Source organism: Pieris napi, chromosome 6 (genome assembly GCF_905475465.1).
Source record: "Pieris napi chromosome 6, ilPieNapi1.2, whole genome shotgun sequence".
In the NCBI taxonomy this organism is placed as follows: domain Eukaryota; kingdom Metazoa; phylum Arthropoda; class Insecta; order Lepidoptera; family Pieridae; genus Pieris; species Pieris napi.
This window is the reverse complement of record NC_062239.1, coordinates 11,778,964-11,805,192: the sequence shown is the minus strand read 5'-3', so window position 1 is coordinate 11,805,192 and position 26,229 is coordinate 11,778,964. Positions and strand designations below refer to the sequence as shown.

The window sequence follows — 26,229 nt, the reverse complement described above, 5'->3', positions numbered from 1 at the left end:
TGGTTTTACAAGAGGTCGCTCCACAGCAGATGCTGGCATTCAATTAATTTCCGAGATTTTAAATGCTTGGGAAAATTCTCATGATGCCATTGGAGTTTTTTGCGACTTATCAAAGGCTTTTGACTGTGTCCATCACGAAATCCTAATCAAGAAACTTCAACACTATGGCATTGGCGAAAGGGCGCTAAATCTTGTGGAATCATACCTGAGCGATAGAATTCAAAAGGTAAATGTAAATGGAGCTATATCACAGGGATCCTCTGTTACTATGGGAGTACCGCAGGGCTCCATACTTGGTCCCTTCTTATTCCTTGTCTATATAAATGACCTGCCATTTCTTGTAAAGGAGCTTCACGAGATAGTACTGTTTGCTGATGACACTTCGCTTTTATTTAAAGTGAAACGACAAAATCCATCACTTGATAACGTAAACAGTGCCATCTCCAGTGTAGTTCACTGGTTTAATACAAATAATCTTAAGTTAAACGAAAAGAAGACAAAATGTGTTAAATTTGTAACTACAAATGTAAAAAGTAGTCATTCTCAAATAATAATTAAAGACGAGGAAATAGACTTTGTTGATAATGCGGTGTTCTTGGGAATTACTTTAGATAGTAAACTCCAGTGGGGCCGACACATAGAAGGTCTTTCGAATAGGCTAAGTTCCGCAGCGTTCGCAGTTAAAAAGATACGCGATCTTACGGATGAGAGCACAGCAAAGCTTGTTTATTTCAGCTATTTTCATAGTATAATGTCATATGGTGTTATTTTGTGGGGTAATGCAGCTGACATTAAATCGATATTTGTAGTGCAAAAGCGGGCTATAAGAGCGATCTGTGGGTTGTCCCCACGGGAGTCGGTCCGAAGCAAATTTAAGGAATTACATATTTTGACTCTGGCAAGTCAATACATTTATGAGAATATTTTGTATGTGCGGAAAAATATAGATATCTTTAAAAAGAATAGTAGCTTCCATAATTATAGTACTCGTAATAAAGACAAAATTAGCGCACCAACCAGAAGGCTGCATAAAACGAGTAATTCTTTCCAAGGCAATTGTATACGTTTTTTCAACAAAATCCCTAGTGAGATACAAGCGTTGTCAATAAATAAATTTAAATCGTACATTAAAGTAAAACTGCTTACTAAGGCTTATTATAATATAAATGAATATTTAAACGATCCTAGTGCTTGGATATGAGTTGCTCCAGTATATATTATAGGTAACACGACTGAATCTCTCGGCTGCATTTCCAGACTCTGGGGCGATCGTCAACATCCACGACTGTTTTAATGTAAAGTGGGAACAAACCGTGATCCATGTGGTATCCAATTATTTCAGTATTATTATTATTTTCTTATGTAGCCAAGTCCACATTTCAAGGATCGTCATGCTCGCTTAAATGTCATTGCTTGTGGCGGCGTCCATGCGTCGGGTTGTCTCTCTCCCTAAAATATGGCGAGGGGGCCGATGGCTGGCCATGCGTCATACTCGTGAACGGGTGCTGCTTGTGGTGACTGGTCGTACTTGAATTCGTGTATGCGGTGATGTTAATTATTTCGACTATGTGTTTGCGTGTTGTTCCCACGAGAATGTAAGTGCGTGCTCCTATTTCACCATGCCTCCTGCTGATAGGGGACAAGTCTTTGTTTTTATTTATGTTCTTATTATTAATTACTTAAAATGTCATGTGGAACATGGTGTAATGGTTGCAGCTCCTTACAACCGTTGTGTAAAAAAAAAAAAAAAAAACATGGCGATTAAAAAGAGTGGCGGAGAGTTTATTGCCAGTTCTTCTCTTCCGTTCTACGCCCTTGATTTGAGAACTGGCAGTAAATGTAAAATTAGAAGCATTAATATTTATATCTTTAATGACGAATCACAAGTGTACATTGTGTTACCTACGTGAATAAATGATTTTTGAATTTTGAATTTTATATGATATAACTTGCATTCTTTGCCACTATAGTAGTTGACTTCATTTTCTGGTAGTTTGGCAAAGCAGAGCAGTGCTGGCTTTGTGGCTTCAGCGTACGACTCTCATCTCTGAGATCGTAGGTTCGATCCCCGGCGGTGCACCAATAGATTTTCTTTCTATGTCTGCATTTAACATTCGCTCGAACGGTGGGGGAAAACATCGTGAGGAAACTTTAGACCCAAAAAAGAAGGCAACGGAGGCTGATCACCTTCTTGCCTAATAAGACAAATGATCATGAAACAGATTCGGAAATCTAATGCCCAGACCTAATAGCGCTACTGATTTTAATTTGGTAAAGCCATGAAAGATAATATTCAAAAGGACCTATGAGATATTTTATTTAACAATACGATTTTCAAACTAACTTATTAACTAATTTTTACATTAGTAGTAATTACAACATAAAATTCACATTAGACATTTAAAATAAAAAGGGGATAAATTTTAAACTTTATTTCTGAAAACAACAAAAAATAAACTAAGATAATGGAACATATTTTTCAATTTAAATTCACTAAACAATGATATATATTTTTTCTTATTGATCTGTTTTGGATTAAGCAAACATAATAATGATGAAATGTGAAGACCAACATTTTATTTTAATTTAAAATATAAACCAACTAAAGTAATATTATATTTTGTAAAGAAATTTCATTTGTTACAAGGAATTTTTTATAAAAGCTCATGAATTCATTTGATCCACATATTACATATTGATTGACATCAGCTGGTTTTAATAATTCAATATCTCTAACATCTAATTTCCTATCTAAGATTGGCTCCTCATATTTAAGTGCACAATTTGAACTTGAACTTAGATATACTTTGTATGAAAAATTCCAAAATGACTTCTTACTATACAACTCTTCTCTATATAAAATGGTTTCTATAGAATGGGTGCAATAATACAAGAATATTTTAGTCATATCATCTTCATTATTTAAAATTTCTTGAGTAATAGAGATTAATGGTATAATACCTGTTCCTTGAGCAAATAAAACAATATTATTAAATTTATTTGGTGTAACTTCATAACCTCCATATGGCCCTCTCCACAAAGTAGTATCTCCTTTGACTAAGTTATATAAATGATTGGATACTAAGCCATTTTCATATACCTTTACAATAATTTCAAAATCACAGTCATCTTCATTAGGTTTTATGGGTGTATAGGCACGAGAACATTTCTGGCTGTCTTTTTTAAATAAAATATAAAAATGTTCACCTACTTTCCAGAATACTCTGTGACCACTATCCTTTTTTTTAAATTTTATCAGCTTATGAGACTTACATAAGATTAATACATTAGTTGCCACAAATGATGTGTATTCACCCTGCAAGATTCCATTTGGCTTAAGATCTGTAGGCACATTATGACTATTTTTATATTTATCATACAGCTTTAATTGCTTCTCATACACATCATAAATACAAGGATTACATCCACTATTACAACAATCTTCTTTACTTGGCTCAACTGGAGCCTTCATGAGTGCTAATTAACTATGTACCTAACTAAGCCTTAAATGTTAAAACTTAAATTAGAATTATGGAGCACCACATCACGTTATTATAGTATATTTTCACTCCAGCATCAACTAACACCAATTTCTAGAAGAAAAAAATTATTCAAGACTAGTTTTTTGAAGTTTACAAGGTTATTTATTATTACAATATTTACTTTCGGACACCAGAATCCAGTATTCCAAGGTCCACAGATATCAATTATCGGTGATCGCTCGTAAATCTTTTTAAATATATATAGTATATACTACATTGACGTGTGCGGTTCGTAAATACATATATATATTATTATGAGTGTGGTTTATGTGGTATTAGGTACTATAGGTCTACCAGAATCTGATGGCAAAAAAAAAAAATTAGCGATTTTCATATGGCAATAAAAGAAAAATTTCATGTGTCAACTGAAATTTCGAGGAATTGTTTTTGGTTTGGCTTCAAATTTCCTTTAAAAAGTGATGAAAATGTCGAAGAAACCTCTTCGATCGCAAGCATATATATATTGTTTTCAATGTTTATCAAAGAATACTTGATCAACAAGATGCAGAACATACACAATCATCGATATTGAGCCATGTGCAAGCGTTGACTGGTTAGTAGGAATGACACGTCTTGATACTTTGGTTTATGGGATTTTTCGTGTGTATTATATTATGTACTTATGGTCTAAGATCCCGCTATACAACGACCTTCACCGAGATGCTTATTTAATTAAACTTATTTTATATATAATTTAATATGTCAATAAATATAATCCATATGGGTTGCCTAGCAAATTTCAGTCCAGAGTATGTTTAATTAATTTAACATTTCACCGGTATGATTATTAGATAAATTCTATACCAATCGAAAGTATGAAGCCCATAGAATATGCAAACGTTAGGTTGTTTTTAATCAATTAATTATTTATGTGTATATTTTTTATGTGACACTAAAGTATATATACATCTTTAGTATAAAGAAGGTTATAGTGATACATATATAATACTACCCTGATTAAAAATATTGATTGAAAAAAGTTCAAAAAATTTACTACATGCATATTATAAAAAAAAAAATTTTTTTTAATATTAATTAAACATACTCTGGACTGAAATTTGCTAGGCAACCCATATGGATTATATTTATTGACATATTAAATTAAATATAAAATAAGTTTCATTAAATAAGCATCTCGGTGAAGGTCGTTGTATAGCGGGATCTTATACTATTATACTAAACTTTGGTTTATTTCAGGGGTTTCTTATACTACAAATAAACTTGGATAGTTTTGATTTAGAATTGATCAGAAACAAGATAAATGAGTTTTACACTGTTTCTTTCTCTCAAATAGGGATCGATGAATAGCGAAAATCTTGTGAACATGTAATCAACATTAAAAATCAGTTCATAGAACAAGATCGGTTAATTGAGATGCAAGAGGAGAGGTTTATTATAAATACTACGTTGAAGACTTTTTTTTATGGATGTGCAGTATTTGGAACCATTTTCAAGTTCTTAATTAATTAATAACCTCATGAACAGAGTAATTGGAGTTTTCATCTAAATTTCAAACCCCACATTCGCCACATTTTCAAAAATTATCATTGGATAAATTTTTATATATTTTGCATGTATCACACACAGAATCAGCCGCTATAAGGAAAAAAAGTATCAAAACGTTTTACTCCTATTTCCCCAGTATTGCTAGCGTCAATTTCTTTTTTCCCTTTTTGCCATCAGATCCTGGTAGACCTATACTAACTACTATGATTTGAATTATATTATAACTATAAACTATACCTTTACTAAATCTGTGGTAATGTGCTAGCGAGACACGAGTCAGCATAATTCGGTACTCACGTCTCTACTCTCCCTAAGTCCCTAGTCCCTACTCAGTAAGTCAGTACTCACTACTCAGTAGTCACTAGTCTGTGTTAGACAGCATGGCGGCCACTGGTGTAGATTCAGAAATTACTAAAAGCGATAAATATTCGATATTATTACCCACATACAATGAAAGAGAAAATCTTCCTATTATCATATGGCTTATAATCAAATACCTAGATGGAAGGTATAGAAATATGTGTATTTATTTTTGTAATGTTTACTAATCTGTAGCTATAATTTCATTACATTTTTAGTGGAATAGATTTTGAAGTGATAATTATTGATGATGGAAGCCCCGATGGAACATTAGAGGTTGCTAAGCAATTGCAAAATTTATACGGCTCTAATAAAATCGTGCTACGACCTCGCGAGAAGAAATTAGGACTTGGCACTGCTTACATTCATGGCATTAAACATGCGACCGGCAACTTTATTATTATTATGGATGCTGACCTAAGTCACCACGTAAGTTTGTTATTAAGCTCTATCAGGTTTATGTACGTATATGGCATCTTTATGTCAACAAGATTCAAGATCAATAATTTATTTTGTTTGTATGACTTATTGGTTATTGGTATATAGCATTATGCTAAAGTTTATGGAAACAACTTATTCGTCTTCTTAAGCCTGTTAAATGTATTGGAATTTTAAATATTTGTACTATAATTTTCAATGATTTTGTATAATGTTGCCTCATTGCCAATATATTCATTTAAAACTGTCAGAACAAACAGATGGTCAGAGATGTTATCATATCAGTAACATACTGGCTTTAGAGTTTTTTTTTTCAATATCATATTGAGTGTTATTTAAATTTTCAGCCTAAATTCATTCCAGAGTTCATAGAGCTCCAGAAAGAAAATGACTATGATATAGTTACTGGCACACGCTATATCAATGGAGGAGGGGTGTATGGTTGGGATTTTAAGCGAAAATTAATATCTAGAGGTGCCAACTTTTTAACACAAATGTTACTAAGACCTGGTGTGTCAGATTTAACAGGGTCATTTAGGTACTTGTTTTTATTCTTAGTCTAAGTTAAAGTAGAATAGAAAATATAATAAAATATAATTGGGATGTATGATGGCTAAAATTATGTTAAAAATTTACCCTAAAATAATAAAACTTCATTGACTTTTTTCATGGGTTATTTTTTAATTCTATATTTCTACAACTGTAGGAGAAAATCTTCAACTCACAATTTAAAAAGCATCAAAATGCATATGGTAGATATCTATATTAAACTAGCTGGCCTGGCGAACATCGTACCGCCTAACAGTCGATTCTTTATTTTTTTAAGATACTTATTCTGCTATTCGGGACACCGGTCTAGCTAGTAAGATAAAAAAAAGAAAGTTGATAAGACAACAAATACATTGTCAAAAAATAAAAATTTACCTTCCCGGAACCCCTCCACACTTGAACTTTATGATATGGTGTTAAAGTTCAAATTGACTTTTAAGTATTATTACGAATATTTTGTATGGGAATATAGAAAAGTGTTGTATTTAGACTTTTTCACTCATTTTTTTTTAAATTTCTCTCCGTAAGAACCATCCTCGTACTTCAAGGAATATTATAAAAAAAGAATTGGCCAAATTGGTCCAGGCATTGTTGAGTTATGCGCTTACCAACACATTTTGCGATTCATTTTTATATTATAGATTACATTTTCAGGTTGTACAAAAAAGATGTTCTACTGAAACTTGTAGAAAGTTGTGTGTCAAAGGGATATGTGTTTCAAATGGAAATGATAATCAGGTAAAATTATGAAAATTTAATAATACTAGGCATAATTCTATTACATTTTAGTTTTTACCCATAATACTATATAATTAATTCTACATAATTTCATGAACAATTCTCATATGCAGAATTTTTAATATTATAAAACAAGCTATAGTAATAAGTCAGTTGATTATGCTTATCTCATATCACAATAGTATATTAATATCACATTTTAATAATAAAATCTATAGTTCCCATTTAATAGTTGAATAAGATTCTCAAGATTTCCATAAATTTAAACTTAAATAAATAAAACTAAGACCTTAAGTGACTTGCAGAGAGAGAAATTAAACCAATATATATAATTGAGTTTACAATACATTTAGCTTCAAATTATTTTAAACAAATACAAATATTTAAAATCTAATATAATTTTAAGATTTCTCTTTGATAAAACTGAACACAAATATCTTAATGCTGCTTTGAAGATGTAAATTTACAGTTATATCTTTTTTTTAATTGTAGTAAAGAGTAAGAGCATGGATGTTAACATGGTTGTCATACTCTTTAAAAACATGTAATATTTTTGAAAAATCCCTTGTGAGAAGAGTAGTTGCTTGGAGAACAGATGAGCCATGTTTGCATAAGTCAGTCGTTCAATCCTTGCAAATTTCCTTCTTGTTTGTTTAAGATGTCTTTCTAATACTTTCAATTGAGTAAGTTTGTTTGAAGTTTTATCTGTAAACAATAAGACAAGATGTCAAGGGTTCAAAATATTATATATTACATTATTATTATTATGTTTGAATCCTGTAAAAACAAGAATATTTTCATTAAATTAAATAGACACGGTATACTCTAAGCCTCTATAGATCTATGGATTTTTAATTTTTTAAATGTTATATACATATAAGATATACTCACTAATATGGCCCATCTGCATTTTGTTTAGTCTCTGTCTTATGAAGCGGTTGTACATTTCTGTAACTTTCATATATTATATTAAGAAATTTATTACAGTTTGAATAAAAGATAAGTTTACTGCAGTTTGAAAAAAAATTGTTTCAGAGCCCGACAGTTAAACTACACTATAGGTGAGGTGCCCATCACATTTGTGGATCGCGTGTATGGCGAATCTAAGCTTGGTGGTACTGAGATTATTCAATTTGCTAAGGCTCTCTTATATTTATTTGCTACCACATAATTGTAGCAATTTGACAGAGGTGGCCAAGCATATTCAGCAAAGTCATGATCATGTACAAATTCATTCCATTGCTTTTTGAATTCTTTATACTGAAGTCCACAATTAATGTTTTTGTGACTTCAAATTGCAAATATCTAAATTAAATTATAGAAGATATTCTTTAAGTCTAGAACCACATTAAGACTATTAAATAAGTTATAAAGAGTCATTATAAATGTGTATTTTTATAGTATACTAAAGAATATATTTGTATATTATGAGAATAAAGATTTTATTTATATTCACAATCAATTATTTTATAATAAGTAATAATATTTATAGTGAAAATGAAAGTTTTGATGATGGCTAAGTTAAAGGGTATTTTTCACCATAAATATAACTTTGTATTTGTCTAATAATATTTGTCCAAGAGTTCAACTGAATCGACAATGATAAAGTAGTGGACAGTAGTAATTTTCATTTTGTGAGTTTAGGAGCCAACTTCTATCACTACAACCAAATATTTATCTGAAAATTAAATGTTCTGTATTTTAAGTTAAAATGACCGACAGGACTTTCTAATGCAGAGGATAAATAATTATTAGTGAGCATTCACTTTTAAATGTTCGTTCTTGTTGAAAGAAAAGTTGTGTTGTAAATAAAAGATGATAATAAAAAGTAGGTAATTGTTAAATTGTGTAATAATGTATTTTGCACAGCTTACTGAGTTAGATCAGTAAGGAAAAAAAAGTGGTTTTAGTAAATATGAAAATCCCACCCTCTATCCTATCAGTAGTGGTGATTTAATAATAACTCTTAACACATTACCAGGTAAGTTTCAATTTCAAAGTTTTGTGTTATATTTAATCATTAATGTTGCAATATCTATTAACGTTACAGTTTCGCGTTTTCTGTGATTGATGCAATCAACTCTAAATGTAAGTAACAAGATTTCATTTTACAGTATCTATACTTATAATTTGCAATCAAAAAAACTATTATTTACATATGTCATACATTTCACTTTTTGTAATCACTGAAAATCAACAACTTCATTCTAAAAACGCCTTCAATATTGCCGCAAAGATTTTAAGGAAATATGCAAAAAACGGGGGTTTTCTCCTTTAATTAAATACATAAATATCATTAAATTGAATTTTGTACTGAAATAAACACTATAATATTTTATTTAACTTACTACTACTTACCGGATCAGTCGGAGTAGTAATTGGTAAACAGAATAAGTACTTTCTTGTAGCTTTTAAAATTATTAACTTTATATTTAGGGTCAACAATGTTCTTTTTTAAACCTTTACAATAAATTACCACCTTCGGCCTGTAGCAAACTGAAACAACTAACGAGTACTCACACACAGCACAAAAACCACTTAAAAGTATCTTAGGTAGTAACGAAAACGAAAACTTTCTCGTTATTGTAAACATAAAGCGCTAGATAGAAACGTAAACCTTATTAGCCGTGAATAAGGCCCCTTTTAAATAACTGTCAATGAGTTTTTTGCTTTTCGTTTACCACGCAATTGATAAAGTTTAGCTTTAATTCGTGAAACTGAAATTACCTATTGGCACATAATATATGTAATTTAAATACATATATTAAATTTAAAATAAGATTTTGTTAGGTAGTCTGTGAAAGAAGTTTCCGACGGTTGTATACTCTGGTTTCGACACCATATTTGTATATAGCCTGTGGAATTATACCTAGCTGACATATGTCATGCTGACACTCATGATAGAATGAGGCCATTAAAATTTTGCGAAATATGTCTACAGTCTACACTGTCACTGTCTATCAGCGCTTCCAGATTCACTGTAATTACAGTAGATTTACTGTATTTTAGACTTTTCTACTGTATACTGTAATGATAAAATACAGTGTATGAAAATACTGTATTTAATTTCCGTTCATATAAATTATCAAATTTAATACGTTTTACGTATTAGAAAATACGAAATATAAATTTGCAACCTAATCTAGAACCCAGAACCCCTGACCTTTATCTATAGACAATGTAGAGTAGGATTGTTACCTACATATTATAGTTTACGTGCGGGGAATTCCCCAATGAATCAGAACTAACGCTTAGCAAAAACTAACCGTCTCTGTCTGACAAAGCAACATTGTATTTTCCATCTCATTCATTACGTTTTGATTCGTATTTCGTGTGGTTTTATTGCTTTGCTACTGTAGCGAGCACATACATTTATTTCAGATTAAGACTTTTTAATTCTTGTGGATAGCGTAAATTAAACCAAATCTATATAATTGTAAAAATGGGCTCAAGTAGTGAAGAAAGTGATGTTCGTGGCGCTGCTGGTCCGTCAAGTGCAAAAAAGAAATATCGGCAACAATTTCGAGAGGAATGGCTTAAAATCCAAGACTTTCGTAAGTGGCTAAAACCTGACAAAAAATCTGCTTATAAATGTTTTTGCACTGTCTGCGATTCTTCATTAACTGCCGATCTAGGTGCTATTAAAAGACACGGTGAAGGTGCTAAACATAAACTTCGTTTTCCTGGGCAACCGAATGTGCGTACCATTGATAATATTTTTAAGAGTCAGCAACGTGTAAGTGATGATGAGCGACGAAAAATTGCGGAAATTAAATTATCGGCCTTTATGGCAGAACATAAAATATCCCACATAGTGATGGACCATCTTGTTGATTTACTTCCAAAAATTTTCCCGGATTCTAAAATTGCAAGTAACATTAATCTTAAGCATACTAAATTACAAGCAGTAGTAAACAACGTCATCGGAGCTTCTGAAAGAGAATGTTTAGTAGCAGATTTGAAACGCGAAAAGTTTTCTATAATGGTAGATGAAAGTACCGATGTTGCCAGTGTGAAAACAATGTGTATTGTAGTCAAATATTATGATCGTAGTTCAGGGCGTATAGTAAGTCGATTCTGGGATCTTATTCAAATGTTTAATGATACTAATGCTGGACGGATTGGTATTTGGTGATTACTCAGCTACGGCTGAAAAATTATTTAATTCAATAATAAAATCATTTCAAGACGGAAATATACCTTTAGAAAATATGATCGGATTTGGATCAGATGGCTGTAATACTATGATGGGCTGTCGTAATTCAGTGTCCTCACGGTTTAGACAATTGTGCCCAGGTATTATTGTGCTAAAATGTCTATGCCATTCCTTACATTTATGTGCCTCAGACGCTTGTAAAGAATTGCCTCATGATGCAGAAAAACTGACTCGATTGATTTACAATTATTTCAAAAATAGTAACAAACGTCAAGCAGAGCTAAAAGAATTTCAAGTATTTACGGACACTAATATTCACAAAATTCTACGTCCAGCTCAAACGCGTTGGTTGTCGCTGTCCAGTGTTGTGAACAGAATCATGGAGCAATGGGATGCCTTGCGATTATATTATGACGATAAATGGCTAGAAGAACAGGATTGCCAAGACATTCACAATCTTTTGAATGATCCCATCATCAAGGCATATTTTTATTTTTTATGTTGGATGCTGCCAAAATTTACCCGCGTTAACGTATTCTTTCAAAGTGAAGATCCCGTTATTATTGAAGCCCATAACAAAATGACTGAGCTATACAGAGAACTGTTATCGTTATTCATAACTCCAAATTATATTAAAAACACCCCACTCGACGCAATTGACCCTACTAATAGTCAACATTACATACATCTGAAAGATATATACCTAGGATTGGGTGTTGCTAATCAAGTTGCTGTCCTAGAGCTACATGCGCATACCGAAGAAGTTACAGTGATGAAACAGAAATGCCTCAACTTTATCGTTAAAGCATGCGTGGGCATTCGGAAAAGATACAGTTTAAATGACCCAGTTTTGAGCTCAATCGCAAAGTTGAATCCTGATTCTTGCTTATCAGATAATAGAGAACAGTCTTTGTCTTCACTGTACCCAGTGTTACCAAGGCTGAAACCCCCAACTTTAAATGATCAACAGACGTTAGATGACGAATGGAGAAACTTGATTTTTATTGCGAATGATATACATTGGAATACAAGTCAACCAGCAGACTTATTTTGGCATCAGGTAAAATTTAATTATAAAGGGTATTTCAACAAGAAGTTTGTTTTTCAATTGTGGCAACACCGAGAACGTGATAGTTTTGACATTTAGTTTTTGGCGGTATTCGTAGCAGGTGCTTTGGCAATTATTACAATGAATTCAATTTCGCTCGAAAATCGCATTAAAATAATTCAAATCCACTATAAAAATGGTGGTTCTGTCAAAGTTACATTTCGTAAAATTCGTGATATTTTCGGCCAGCATAATCGTCCTTCTGAGACCGCTGTTAAGAATTTGGTCGCGAAATTTGAGTCGACAGGCTCGGTACAAAATGTGCCAACACCAACACGTGTTCGACCGGGTCGTTCAACAGAAAACATCGCCGCCGTGAGCCACAGTGTTGAAGAAGATCAAAATTTGTCAATTTCACGACATTCTCAACAATTGGGGTTATCCAAAAGCACAACATGGCGAATTTTGCGAAAGGATTTGGCTTTGAAGCCTTACAAGATTCAACTGGTGCAGGAATTAAAGCTGATCGACCATTCAAATCGCCGCAGATTCGCTCAGTTCATTCAGGAACAACCTGCTGGTTTTTCTGAAAAAATCATTTTTTCAGACGAAGCCCATTTTCATTTGTCAGGGTACGTCAACAAGCAAAATTGTCGCATTTGGGCTTCTGAAAATCCTAAAGCAATTATTGAGAAGGCTTTGCATACTCAACGTGTTACTGTGTGGTGCACTATGTGGTCTGGAGGCGTGATTGGGCCGTTTTTTTCGAAGATGAGGCTGGAAATGCGGTAACAGTCAATGGATCACGGTATCGCGAGATGTTAACCACTAAATTTTGGCCTATTATTGATGACATGGATATCACTGAAATGTGGTTTCAACAGGACGGTGCCACATGTCACACAGCCAATGAAACGATCAATTTATTGCAAACCAAATTTCCCGAGCGCATAATTTCGCGAAATTCAGCTGTTAAGTGGCCAGCCAGATCGTGTGATTTAACACCACTGGATTATTTTTTGTGGGGCTATGTTAAAGACAGAGTCTATACGGAGCCAATCGAATCGATTGCAGCCTTAAAACTCAAAATCCGTGATGTCATTAACGAAATAGACCCTCCATTTTGCCAAAAAGTGATTAAAAATTTTGATGAAAGAATCAACATCTGTCAGCGTGGTCGTGGTGGACATTTGCCAGATATCATTTTTCATTCATAATTGCCAAACTTTTCTCTTTGTAATACAATAAAAATTTTATTCATTTTCCTCTAAATTCTTTGTTTTATTTTGTTTTAGAAAACAAAGTTCTTGTTGAAAAACCCTGTATAAGAACTCTATTTACATAATTTTGCACATATTTATGTTCACATTCATAAATTTGTTTTTTATTTCAGTTATCTCAAATGAAAGATAGCAATGGAGACATTAAATTCCATTTGCTGCCTCGATTTATGCTGCAAGTATTATCTTTGCCTCACTCAAACGCTGAGTGCGAACGCAAGTTTAGTGAAATTAATAATATAAAAACCAAGCAGAGGAACTGTCTTATCACAAACACTATAAAAGGAAATATGTTAGCTCAGCAAGCCATTCGTCGAAATTCTGAAAACTGCGTCAAATTTAATCCCAGTAATGAAATGATTTTGAAGATGAATGCAAAAATTTATCAAAATCATGAGGAAATTATTTTAGAATAACTTACTTACTTATACTTATTTACAAATAAATTAATACAGCATCTTATTTTTCTTTTAATATTTAAGCAAACTTTTACTGTAATTTTACTGTAATCGAATTTGGAATCTGCTGTATTGTTTTAAGAAACTACTATATTTTTAGCTGGCAACACTGTAATTTTACTTTTGGGATCTGGAAGCACTGCTGTCTATAGTACATATACCTACGTAATTGTATTGTTTAATTTCTGCAATCTGCATTGTGTGCATAAAAGGTGTTTTGAGGTTTATATAAAATATATTTGTAGTTCTGGTGTGGTGATTGGAGTTTTGTTAAGTAGATACTCCGCTTTGCATTACTGATGTAGAAAGTCAACAAGATGCTTGGCCAGTTTAATAACGTCGGTGTTCGCGATTGCAATGGAACTAAACTACGGTATGATCAAGCTTGTTTAGAAATAATTACTGATGGCCCAATTGCTTTCTGGAGCCAGTATGAGGAGTGTGAAGATTGCATGTTGTTGGAGACTGCCAACTTGAAGAAGTCAGGTCCTGTAGTCCTAGAAACGATCAGTCCCGTCCGATTTGCTATACGCAGCGCAGATAATGAAATTTGCAATGGTAAGTAACTTTTCCAAACATTTTTACCACGCAAACTATGTCTGATATTGTTACTCAAATTACAAATAATTTATGAGATTTAGTGAAAATATGAAACCTTTTCAATATAGTATGTAGAGAATGACGTATTTATCGACGCTTAGGTCAAGTGACTCATAATAAAATATCAATATTGGCTAAAATTCTGTTTCCTATTTAGTAATGTGGACATCTGTCTGAAACTATTGATATTGATAAGCACAATCAATGTAAATACACAAAGGCTTTTGATTACAATGTTTCGGATTTACTGATTTGTTTTCCATATAAATTTTTACATGAAGAAGTTAATTTTTAACCCTCTTATATGACTAATTTAATACATTATTAGTTACTCACTTCTAAAATGAAAGTGTTTCTGTGTGAATTCTTTTAATAAATTTGTGCTAATTAAAAGATTCCAAAATTTATTAATTTTACCAATCTGATTGATAAAGTATATTTATTATAATTATTACAAATATCTATTTACAATGTAAGACAAAACTATGTTATTGCTGTCCTCCTTACATACTCTTAAACCTGTTTTACTGTATTAATTGATATGCAGGGCATGCAAAAGCTGCATAATTTACTATGTGTTAATTAGAATTTTTAGATAAACTGTAAAATTGAATAGTGAAACCTTGAAAATGATATGTACAGGACTTATTTTATGTACTACCTTTCTGTGTCATGTGACTAGCAACAATGGAAATTTCCTTTGTGGATTGCTAAATTAATGATATATTACTTAATGTTTATTTTGTTCATATATTATAATTTTTATTGTATATATTTTATTCGCAATATTGCACTTTCACTTACACTTTATATTAGAGTTATATAATACATACAAAAGAGAGGTACAAACAAATAAAATCTTGTTTAGTAAAACCTGTAATATTAAAGTTGTCTGAGTCATAAACTTGATTATTATCATTTTAAATGCATATGTTTTATTTGTATCATATATCAATTGTGTATCTGATACACATCCATTGTTAATGCATAAATAAATGGAGAGTAAGCAAGCATCTAATATAAAGAAATGCCTAAAGAAATATTAAAACAATTTCAACAGATTCAGACAGAACATTTAGATATGAGGAATTTCACTTTTTTATTTATATTTATACTCTTAAACATCACACATGTTATAATGGAGAAAACCAAATTAAGAAATACAATGTGAAAATAGCATGAGAACTTATGAATCAGGTTGCTGTGTCAACCGATCTATGTAACTTCCTCGCTATCATGTAACTAGCAATTTTGATGCGGCAGTGGATGTATAAATGAATATTATGAGTCACAAGTATGGTTAGACCAAGTTATTTGGCAGCATAATTAGCATCAGATACTAAATATTATACAAATATACCATTTTAACTTTCTTTAATAAATTGTATTTTTCTTAACGGTCAAGTATGTATACTATCAAACCTTTACAGGTACCTACGAATTTGAAGAGTTTGGTCAGTATAGCATCAATGTTGCAAATGACAGTCTTAACTGCCAGCCCCGGATGACAGCAGAACCTGATGCGGCTTACCTCCCAATACTTACGGCGGTAGTTGTGTTGTTGTCTTTGGCCACACTCTGGTATATTGTTAAAGGAATTCTTAAGATAATCATCGCTGGACGCTTCTATTCCAGATACTTTGCAAGGTACTCAAATTTATATGTTATATATATATATTTATTTATGTATCTGTATTACACAAAAGTAAATATTATATTTGCTGTACCTGAGCTGTATGAATGTATGGTTTATAATTCTTGCAAGAGAATTTTGCAAACAATTAAAAATAGTTTACAATCTTTTGTCCTTTGTATGACCATCATCTGATTAAATATTATCTTAGGATCTGCATATAATATAAATAGTTGTACATATATATTACTCATAGTCATAAAATCTGATAAAAGCTGAGAGGTTGAATGCAGATGGATGAAGAAAAAAATAATATATATATACATATTATTATATTGATTATCTTAGTAACTTATGTTAAAAGGCAGTCTTAGCATTGAACATTTTGTGCTTAGTAATTAATTAGGTGACCAGCTTTCTGTGCCTGACACACGCCGATTTTTGTGTCTACAAATGTTGGTTATTGTGTTATTGGGAATAGAGAAAAATAAATGCATTGGGCTCAGCTACTAGGCCATTTAAAGTTTTCTATATCATGAAAACCTGTCTTGTTATAGAGAGGACAATGAACTGGGCTCCGAAACACGCGTGATAGTCTCAAGTGAACCTAGATCCCCTACTAGATCTAGGCTGCGGTCGCTAGACATATTTAGAGGATTCTCCATTGCGCTTATGGTAAGTTTTAAATCAAACTCAAAATTACTATCAACGTCAGCAGAAAAGATTATAAATATTTTATTATTGATTATAATACATTCTAAATTTACATTTACTACCAGTTCGCAAAGCAAGGGCGAAGAGCGGGCATGAAGAACTGGCAAGAAACTCTCTGCCACTCTTTTTAATCGCTAGGTTTTGAGTCATATAAATTGTTTGAACTGGAGAAAATCAATCCCAAGGATCCTTTCATTTAAATATTTGGCAAATTTATAAAAAGCTTTATAGAGCTTTGAATTTAATTAGTAATAATTCTTTAATTTCGCTTGGGAGTTTGTTGTAAAAACGAATACAATTTCCATATAAGGAGTGGTTTATCTTCTGGAGCCTGATTGGTCGTACGCTAGTACGTTGTAGCGTCGTAGCTCGGAAATCTCTATGATGGAGGAAGAGCAGCACCTTCCTTCCTCCACAATCTTCTACTCTTTTCTATTACATAATTAGATGATTATTTGTAACAAAAATCCATTGACTGTAAAGCCTAGGTGTCCTATTTACAACTATATGCCCTGCTGACTCGTAAGTTGAAAGCTACTGCAACTATAGACCATTGTAATATTAAAAAATAAATGGCTACAACCTTTTTAGGTCATGGCCTCAGATTTCTATATCTGTTTTATGATTTGTCAATCTAATAGACAAGTAGGTGATCAGCCTCCTATACCTGACACACGCCATCGACTCTTTGGGTCCAAGGCAATATTTCCACACGATGTTTTCCTTTACCGTTCCAGCGATTGTTAAATGCGCACATAGAAATTTTGTTGGGCTCATTGGCTGGTCACTGCCACTATATTGTTTTTTTTATTCAGTTAACTAGTCTAGATACACATATAGTACTAAGATACGAAAAATATAGCTAAGTATTTTCTTACTTGCTATCTGAAACAATATATAAATGGTAATTAACTCAAGGTTTACAATCACTATTCAATGGTTTCTCTGTGTAATTTATGTGGGAAAGTGTAGACAAGTAATTTGAAACAATTCTCTCGCATAATAAAAGTATAGTGTTTTAAATGCTTCAAAATTCACAAAAAATAATTGATAACAAATAAACTTTACTCATTTTTTTATATAACAATCATAATTCACAACAAATAATTAAATTATTAAAACATTAAATTAATCTTTATTCATTATTTTTTATATAACAATCATTATTTAATTATTCACACCAAGCCTTGACCTAAAGTTGGTAAAAACATCGATCATTTAGAAACAGCTATCGAAAAACCAAATCAGCTTCTAGGCTTTATCTGACTTATATCTAGGTAACCTTAATATTCAAATAGCGTTATTTTTTATAAATCTATAGTGCACTAGGTAATCTCGTGTATTCTAGGTCAATCAAACTTAAATCTAGTTTCGGAAGCTGTCAAACCATTTCACTTACTTATTGCATATATAGGTATAAAAACAGGTCTTGTATAGCGAATAAAAATAAACGGAAATATTATTTTGTCAAACCCTAATTTAGAAAATATTATAGCTTATTAGCTGACCCGGCAAACGTTGTTGTGCCATGTGTTATATTTCTAGGAAACATTTTTTTAGTTCAATTAAAATCTACTATAATAAAAATAGGGGTCGATCGTAGATGGGTGACAATTAAGGGTCGTATGTATTTTTGTATGCTGAATCATAAAAAAAAAACATAAAAATTGGGGTACTCCTTATCACTTAGGGGTTTGAAAGATAGATAGTAGCCGATTCTCAGACTTACTGAATATGCATAGTAAGTTTCATAAGAATTGGTCGAGACGTTTCGGAGGAGTATGGGAACGAACATTGTGACACGATAATTTTATATATTTAACTAGCTGACCGGGCAAACGTCGTTTTACCATTTATAATAAAAAAATAGGGGTTGATCGTAGAGGGACGAAAGTTTGGGGTTGTATGTATTTTTGTATGTTGTATCATAAAAAAATAGAAATTAAAAAAATTGTCTAACAAAATAAAAAAAAAATTTAGGGGTGGACTACCCCTAACATTTAGGGGGATGAAAAATAGATGTTGGCCGATTCTCATAGATACCGGATAAGCACAAAAAATTTCATCAAAATCGGTCAAGCCGTTTCGGAGGAGTATGGGAACGAATATTGTGACACGATAATTTTATATATTAAATTTTCCACAGATATTCGTGAATGCCGGAGGCGGTGGCTATAGTATATTCACTCACGCTGCCTGGAACGGATTGACAGTTGCTGATGTGGTCTTCCCATGGTTCGCCTTCGCTATGGGCGAGTCGTTGGTCTTGTCACTTAACGCCCGGCTGAGGACGTCTTTGCCGAGAATCGAGGCTCTTAAACAGGTAACTGACTGTTGAAATCATATTAACTCCCTAACTATTCAATTGGCAAAATCCTATTTAATAAAATCATGTATTTATTTGAGCTTAATATAATTAAAAATGTATATCTAATAAAATTTGCAATATTAGATGATAGCAAATATAACCGCTCTCATTGTTCTTATATGACGTCTCATTGGTCTAGTGGTTAGTACCCCTGACTGCGAATCCATGGGTCCCGGGTTCGATCCCCGGCTGAGACAAACATCGATGTGATGAGCATTTGGTGTACCCATAACACAAGCTTCACCAGCTTAGCATGGGACTAGGTCAATTGGTGTGAATTAATTGTTCCCTAATCCCTACGACTGATAATTGTTTCACAGGGCTTACATATTGTCAACGGCCACAGAAAGGTTCCTTGTGGTACAACTTAAATTAACATGAAAATACATTGTAACAGTTATGCTTTTTTATATGCAATACAAGACCCTATAATATCGTAATATAATCGACCCTATAATCGTCAGTTCCAATCGAAACGATATAATAAATATTATACTAATGATATTTTACTATAAACACTATGTTTTGAATATGGAACGGGTTTTCTCGTATAGAAATTATTATTTTGGTTTAAATAAACACGACTCTGAAAACCACTACGCCATGACAGACAATGCAACTTGTCGATAAAACAGCACGCGCCAACTAGCGGCCCAGACTGTTTTACCGACGTTTGAACAGATATTCAGGGTGAACATTTACTCTCATAATTTTTCCCTAACGTGCGATAAGATGTAAATCTCTTCCAGATGGCACAGAGATCCCTATTAATGTCCATAGTAGGAATCTGCCTAAGTTCAGTGAATGTGTCCTGGTACGATGTCCGCTGGCCCGGAGTGTTGCAGCGCTTGGCCGCTATGTACCTCATTGTTGGTGCTCTCGAGTGCGCCTTTATGAGGGCCAGCCAGAATATCACGCCAGGTAATTATCATGCAGATATAGTGCAGTGTGCGAATCTCATCCCATTTATTACGGTAGTGGACTTCAAGAAACCGGTATGTTTAGACATAAAAAGTCGGAATAGATGATAAAGTGATCATCTCCGGAAGTTTGACTATACCAAGTAGGTACTTGTCTATTAAAAAAAGCAAATGATCACGAAACCGGTACAGAAACTGAGTCCCAGACCTAATAGGGAGCGCTACTGGTTTTTTTTGTCAATGTAATTAACCTCTGCATATAATCTATCTAACTTAAGACTAATAAGTATTTTAAGTCTAACCAAGTTTACTAATAAGGATATTTAACATAAAAAAGTGTCCAATAACACTACTTACAGTCTCTATTAAGGCGAATATACTATATTGTTGAATAATTAAGTTATTCTAATTTACTTAACGAAAAAAAAACGTGTGCCATTTACTCTGTTCTATATTATTATCGTATTTTTTTTAAATAACATTCCCAATACCCCCGATTCTAGTGGTGCGGGACCTTATTTTATACACATATTTGGTATAATAAAATGTGTATATATATATATATATATACATTTTTTTTCATTCTATATGCAAAGGCGAATAGGGCCCGTCGTCTCGCCTCTCCTACGATCTTGTTGCAGTGAGTGACGCATTTATATGCAGAAATCTAGTTACCTTTATATCGATTTGTTGCTCCAGATCGCACCTGGAGGCTCCAAATACAGGACATTCTATAATGATATGCATCACTGTCTGATTAAATATATTATTATCGTATTAAATTAATAATTTATTGCCAGGTCGATCCCTATTCCGTGATATCGCTGCGGGCTGGCAACAATGGCTGGCCACGATTCTTTTGGTTGCTATTCAGGTATTTATTTATTTCTATTGTCTATTGCATATGTTCTTTTGTAATGTAAATAAACAAATGAGTGAAGAATATAATATGATAAAAAGAACAACGATAGTATTTTTAAAAAATATATGTGGGTGGCAAGATAGGGTTTTTGGACTCCTATCAAACCTTTTTGTGGTATTCACATAAATAAATAGTTTTTTCTATTACCATGTTGATGGTATACCAATGTGAAGACGTTTCCCAAAGCTAAAAAACATTTATGATGACTTCAAGAATTCAAAACTAAACCCTTAATTAATAAATGTAAAAACGTACCCCTTACAAATTTTCGAAAATTCCAAAATTTATGAAAACATACAATTAATAATCCAGAACATCAAATACACGGCTATCACCGTCCGTGCCTATCTTTTATTCCCTACTTGTTATTATTCTAAGCTAAGCATGAACTAACTGAAAAATTTCACAATAAAAAAATAGTAGTTTATAAAACTGTACCATAAAAAAAAACAAAAATAATGCTAGATAGTTTTTTGACATCAAAGAATCGCAATTTCCATTTTTTTATTTTTTTACGTTCCCTAGATGAATAATATTCTTTTAAATCAAACTCAAACTCAAAATATCTTTATTCAAGTAGGTAACCAAGTACACTTTTGAATAGTCAAGTTAAATTAATCGTAAATTTACATTTACTACCAGTTCGCAAGTCAAGGGCGTAGAGCGGGTAAGAAGAACTGGCAAGAAACTTTCCGCCACTCTTTTTAATCGCCAAGTATTGTCATACAAATTGTTTGAACTGGAGCAATTCAATCCCAAGGATTAGGATCATTTAAGTAGTCCTCAAATTTATAAAAAGCTTTGTTGATTAATTTTCGTTTAACGAGGACTTTGAATTTATTTAGTGATAATTCTCTAATTGCGCTTGGGAGTTTGTTGTAAAAACAAACGGAATCGGAAACACAAAGCGTTGTGGGAATTGGATAAATATTTGATCTATTAAGTTTTCCAAGTTCTATAAAGTTAAACTACAGTCAAATTTGCCCAGTCCAGTTTTATCAATATCGATTCAGTAGTTTTTAAGGTTCACGCATTTTGAAGGGGGCATACAAACGGAGGTAAATCAACTTGAAAGAAACTTGGATTCTGACTAATTTAAGAAAAACGCATTTATTCAGGTGTGTATAACATTAACTGTGTCGGCGCCGGGTTGTCCCCGCGGGTATGTGGGACCCGGAGGTCTTCACCGCACTGCATTAGGTGATTTCTCGCTGGTCAACTGCACTGGTGGTATCGCAGGATATATTGACAGGTGAATTGTTATGTGGTGTATTTAAAATATATAAAATTTATGTCTGTATTTATATGTTTTATCATTATGTAAATACAAATAGTATCTGGACTTACTATGACCTAGACTGCGTTTTAAATATGAGTTTTTGTATTACAAGAGTATAAAAAAATATACTATACTGATTTTTAATTTCGTAGAATTCTGACAGCTACTATTTTTTGACATGTCTGAGATTGAACCTTTGGCCAGTCACATTTTTCAATTTCAATACTAGTCTGAACATCTAAGTCTATTCATACATTTTTGTTTGTTAGTGAATGTATCCATTTTATTAAATGCGGTGGTTCACATTAAAAAGGTTTATTAAACCTGGAATTAGTAGGCAGTGATGCCAGCTAAAGAATAAAATAAAGGTTATTCGATATATTGTTCGTGATATTGAAATATTTGTTATTTTTGTATTAGGTCACTTGAGTAAGTAAATATTTAGATTTATCTTTTTGTAGATAGAACATAAAAAATACGTCGCATTTTCATTTTATTTTTTTATGGGTCAAATTTGTCCCTTTTTCGGTGGAGAACTTTTTTAGCAGCCACACTTATGAAATGTCAGAATTCTACGGAATGTAAAATCAAAGAATAACTTTTTAAATTAAAAAAAAATAGAAAGAAATTTAAGTAGTTTGTTTTTTTTAAATTTACGTATTGTATAAGTAATCAGAGAATAACTTTTTACATTAAAAAAAATAGAAATAAATTTAAGTAGTTTGTTTTTTTTTAATTTACGTATTGTATAAGTAATCAGAGAATAACTTTTTAAATTAAAAAAAAATAGAAATACATTTAAGTAGTTTGTTTTTTTTTAATTTACGTATAGTCTTAGCTATTTGACTGTTTTTATAGTTAATGTAATATTAATATTGACTTATCCAATTAATAATCTTTATCTTTTTCTAGATTAATCCTTGGCTCTTCTCACTTATACAAGGGTGGCAGCTTCCGCAAGATCTACATGCCCTTACAGCCCCATGATCCCGAAGGATTGTTGGGAATTCTTTCGGGCGTGCTAGTCGTGCAGGCGGGCGCGCACGCATCGAGAATTATGCTTGTGTATAACCACGCCAGGTATTTTTTATTAAGTTTTGGAATCTTTTAATGCTTACGCTTTTATGCGCCTGGCAAGGTCTGCCTTCTGCGGAAAAATAAGTTTTGTTGTCGTTTGTGCATTTTTTAATATCGTTACAGACATTTTAATAATGTAAAAATTAATCAGTGACGCTCGCTACAACCTTTTTAGTTTTGGGCCTCAGATTTCTGTATCTGGTTCATCATGATCAATTATCTATCTAATAGGCAAGTTGATGGTCAGCCTCGTGTGCCTGACTCACGCCGTAGACTGTTTGGGTCTAAGGCAAGCCGGTTTCCAAACAATGTTTTTATTCACCGATCGAGCAAATGTTAAATGCGCACATAGAAAGAAGTCCATTGGTGCATAGCTGCAGATCGAACCTACGACCTCAGTGATGAGAGTCGCACGCTGAAGCCACTAGGCCAACACTGCTCTATTTTAATAATGTTAAAACTATAAATCGTTTTTCTAACTCAAATATTATTTCAGGGCAAGAATAATGCGTTGGGTGTTCTGGTCGATTGTATTCAGCGTAGTTGGTGGCGCCCTCTGTGAATTTTCCAAAAATGGAGGAGCAATCCCAATTAACAAAAACCTTTGGTCCGTGTCTTATTGCTTGGTGACAGCTGGAATGGCGTTCTTTATACAGGCCGTGTTATATTTCTTGGTGGATTTGAAGACGAAGTGGGGTGGTCGCCCCTTGTATTATGCAGGTGCGTTGTATTTAATAGTGTTTTTTATATTAATTTTTATATGGGTATGACATACCCATACGCTGGAAGTGTTACATACACATTTTAAGTTTGGTGGTATGTATTTAAACTTTATAACTGGTCTGGAATACAAAATTAATTCTAAGACAAATCTTATACCTATTGAATACAGTTTCTTTACGCATGCTTATAAATGGATTATTATATCATATTTAAAATATATTTTTTATTCCAGGACAAAATGCCCTCTTCCTGTACATCGGTAGTGAGCTTCTAAAGCGTCATTTCCCGCTATACTGGCATGTTCCAAACCCAACACACAGCCAATTACTGGCAACACACGCGACCGCCATGTTGATTTGGCTGGCCGTCGGTGTTGCCCTACATAGGAAGCGGATCTTTATAACGCTCTAATATTTGTTGCCAAAACATAAACATAGAGAATGGACAGCGTTAATTGGAACGTCAAATATGATACGCAGAGTTGAAAATGAATGTGACTTTAGAACATGTTTTATACACTGAAGTGAGACTATTTGGATTAAAGGTACAAGAAAGATATGAGAGACAAAAAGGGGCATATTTTAGAAAGGCGTGATAATAATCTTATTAGCTAGGACCCAGGTAGTGGTAATTTGCAGAAATGTGACCCGCTATTGTAATACAAATCTAAGCGACATGGTTCGGCTTGGTCACGTGACCATTTCAATATAAATTCGAGTATAGCAACTCATCTATGTCAATTTACTTAGGTCCCTGATCTTTTTTTTGAAATTATATATCCTAATTCATTCTCTATGTTGCATATGCAACGGCTTTTATGTATACTGTGCAAAATTTTCGGTAACTTGCATTTCATACTGCACACAATACATAGAAGCAGTATTTGGGTCATTTAGTAGCGGTAGCTATGGACATAACTTGACTATATGGATACGGTTCAGAGACAATTTTTCGTGCGAACCAACGTTCCCATACGCCCTGAATGTCATCTGTCAAACGGTCAGATTCTGGATTTTGACAGATAGAAAAATAAACTCGCGCTAAAATTTGTATATGAATCGTACCTTAAAATTTGACCATTCTTAACATAATATTTTCAAAGTTTTTCTCTAAATACTAGGAATGTAAGATCTGCTATAAATCTAAAGACTGTATTATTCCAAGAATTGGCTGTTGATACATTAAGTTTTGCTAATTGATAAATAAGTGCCTAGAACTCTTGTAATACATATATAGCCAACATATTTTTTTAACCTTGTATGTTGCCTACTTAAAACTAATGCAGTTCAAATGTAATTAAAACAAATCAGTTATGAAATTGGTTAATGTGCTAAATATAATTTGTTCTTAACATATAATTCAAAAAACACCAATGAAAATTAAGGAAACATTTTTTTTAAAATTAGATATGATTTTAGAATATTTTTTATTTCTTTAGTTTTTAGTTAAATCTGTACTAAGGTTGCACATTATTCTTCTTTTTTTATTTAGATGTGTTTTTAATTTAGTAAATAGAACTAAATTTCAATTATTATTTTCATGTATAACATATTATAACCAGTAAACACAGATAGTTGATAGTAAAACATATAAATTTTACTTTATTAATAATTTCATGATATTAAAAACTGTTTATAATAAAAATATATAAAATGTTGACATTTTTGTTTCATTTAATCTTTAAAACTAACCCATCTTAACATATTCTGCAATAGGATAAAAGTTAGTTACCTTTTTGTTACTTTGGTTACCTTGTTTTTCTAAATATAAACAATGATAACTAATATTGTACGTAGGGCGTTAAGTCAACGTTTTATCGAGTAAGTCCGATTTTGGTTCTTAATTAATATTTTATGTAAGATTCATGATTCTATATAAAAATTTAGTAATAATATAAGTATAGGCTTTATGGTTGTTT

At 32.4% G+C, this 26,229-nt stretch overlaps 4 protein-coding genes and 1 long non-coding RNA gene across 5 annotated transcripts; 3 read left to right on the top strand and 2 right to left on the bottom strand.

The window, feature by feature from the left end:
- Nucleotides 1-2,479: 2,479 nt before the first annotated feature.
- LOC125050593 (NADH-cytochrome b5 reductase-like) lies at nt 2,480-3,814 on the bottom strand. Its single transcript, XM_047650529.1, has 2 exons — nt 3,664-3,814; nt 2,480-3,593 (listed from the first exon to the last, which is right to left on the bottom strand). The coding sequence occupies exon 2, from the start codon at nt 3,470-3,472 to the stop codon at nt 2,603-2,605; it is 870 nt and encodes a 289-aa protein (XP_047506485.1). The 5' UTR covers nt 3,473-3,593; nt 3,664-3,814; the 3' UTR covers nt 2,480-2,602.
- Nucleotides 3,815-5,387: 1,573 nt separating this feature from the next.
- Nucleotides 5,388-8,584, top strand: LOC125050522 (dolichol-phosphate mannosyltransferase subunit 1). The gene is made up of 5 exons (XM_047650421.1): nt 5,388-5,556; nt 5,627-5,837; nt 6,194-6,384; nt 7,050-7,133; nt 8,169-8,584. Exons 1-5 carry the CDS (start codon nt 5,429-5,431, stop codon nt 8,302-8,304), a joined length of 750 nt encoding a protein of 249 aa, XP_047506377.1. The 5' UTR covers nt 5,388-5,428; the 3' UTR covers nt 8,305-8,584.
- On the bottom strand, nt 7,137-9,681 carry LOC125050523. The gene is made up of 3 exons (XR_007117151.1): nt 9,492-9,681; nt 8,025-8,081; nt 7,137-7,838 (listed from the first exon to the last, which is right to left on the bottom strand). It is a non-coding gene; the product is annotated as an uncharacterized LOC125050523 (long non-coding RNA).
- A 1,586-nt stretch (nt 9,682-11,267) lies between these two features.
- Nucleotides 11,268-14,076, top strand: LOC125050238. Its single transcript, XM_047649945.1, has 2 exons — nt 11,268-12,349; nt 13,731-14,076. The coding sequence occupies exons 1-2, from the start codon at nt 11,345-11,347 to the stop codon at nt 14,031-14,033; spliced, it is 1,308 nt and encodes a 435-aa protein (XP_047505901.1). The 5' UTR covers nt 11,268-11,344; the 3' UTR covers nt 14,034-14,076.
- Nucleotides 14,077-14,223: 147 nt separating this feature from the next.
- On the top strand, nt 14,224-25,970 carry LOC125050239 (heparan-alpha-glucosaminide N-acetyltransferase-like). Its single transcript, XM_047649946.1, has 10 exons — nt 14,224-14,633; nt 16,106-16,322; nt 16,866-16,983; nt 19,169-19,345; nt 20,140-20,311; nt 21,111-21,184; nt 22,351-22,484; nt 23,424-23,591; nt 24,085-24,308; nt 24,544-25,970. The coding sequence occupies exons 1-10, from the start codon at nt 14,393-14,395 to the stop codon at nt 24,720-24,722; spliced, it is 1,704 nt and encodes a 567-aa protein (XP_047505902.1). The 5' UTR covers nt 14,224-14,392; the 3' UTR covers nt 24,723-25,970.
- The last annotated feature ends 259 nt before the right edge of the window (nt 25,971-26,229 follow it).

Bases quoted from the DNA above. Each gene is read 5' to 3' on its own strand.
- LOC125050593 (XM_047650529.1), bottom strand. From the start codon at position 3,472: ATGAAGGCTCCAGTTGAGCCAAGTAAAGAAGATTGTTGTAATAGTGGA.
- LOC125050522 (XM_047650421.1), top strand. From the start codon at position 5,429: ATGGCGGCCACTGGTGTAGATTCAGAAATTACTAAAAGCGATAAATAT. The intron at 5,838-6,193 runs GTAAGTTTGTTA...TTAAATTTTCAG, and splicing joins ATGCTGACCTAAGTCACCAC to CCTAAATTCATTCCAGAGTT. The intron at 7,134-8,168 runs GTAAAATTATGA...AAATTGTTTCAG, and splicing joins CAAATGGAAATGATAATCAG to AGCCCGACAGTTAAACTACA.
- LOC125050238 (XM_047649945.1), top strand. From the start codon at position 11,345: ATGATCGGATTTGGATCAGATGGCTGTAATACTATGATGGGCTGTCGT. The intron at 12,350-13,730 runs GTAAAATTTAAT...TTTTTATTTCAG, and splicing joins CAGACTTATTTTGGCATCAG to TTATCTCAAATGAAAGATAG.
- LOC125050239 (XM_047649946.1), top strand. From the start codon at position 14,393: ATGCTTGGCCAGTTTAATAACGTCGGTGTTCGCGATTGCAATGGAACT. The intron at 16,984-19,168 runs GTAAGTTTTAAA...AATTTTCCACAG, and splicing joins GATTCTCCATTGCGCTTATG to ATATTCGTGAATGCCGGAGG. The intron at 22,485-23,423 runs GTGAATTGTTAT...ATCTTTTTCTAG, and splicing joins ATCGCAGGATATATTGACAG to ATTAATCCTTGGCTCTTCTC.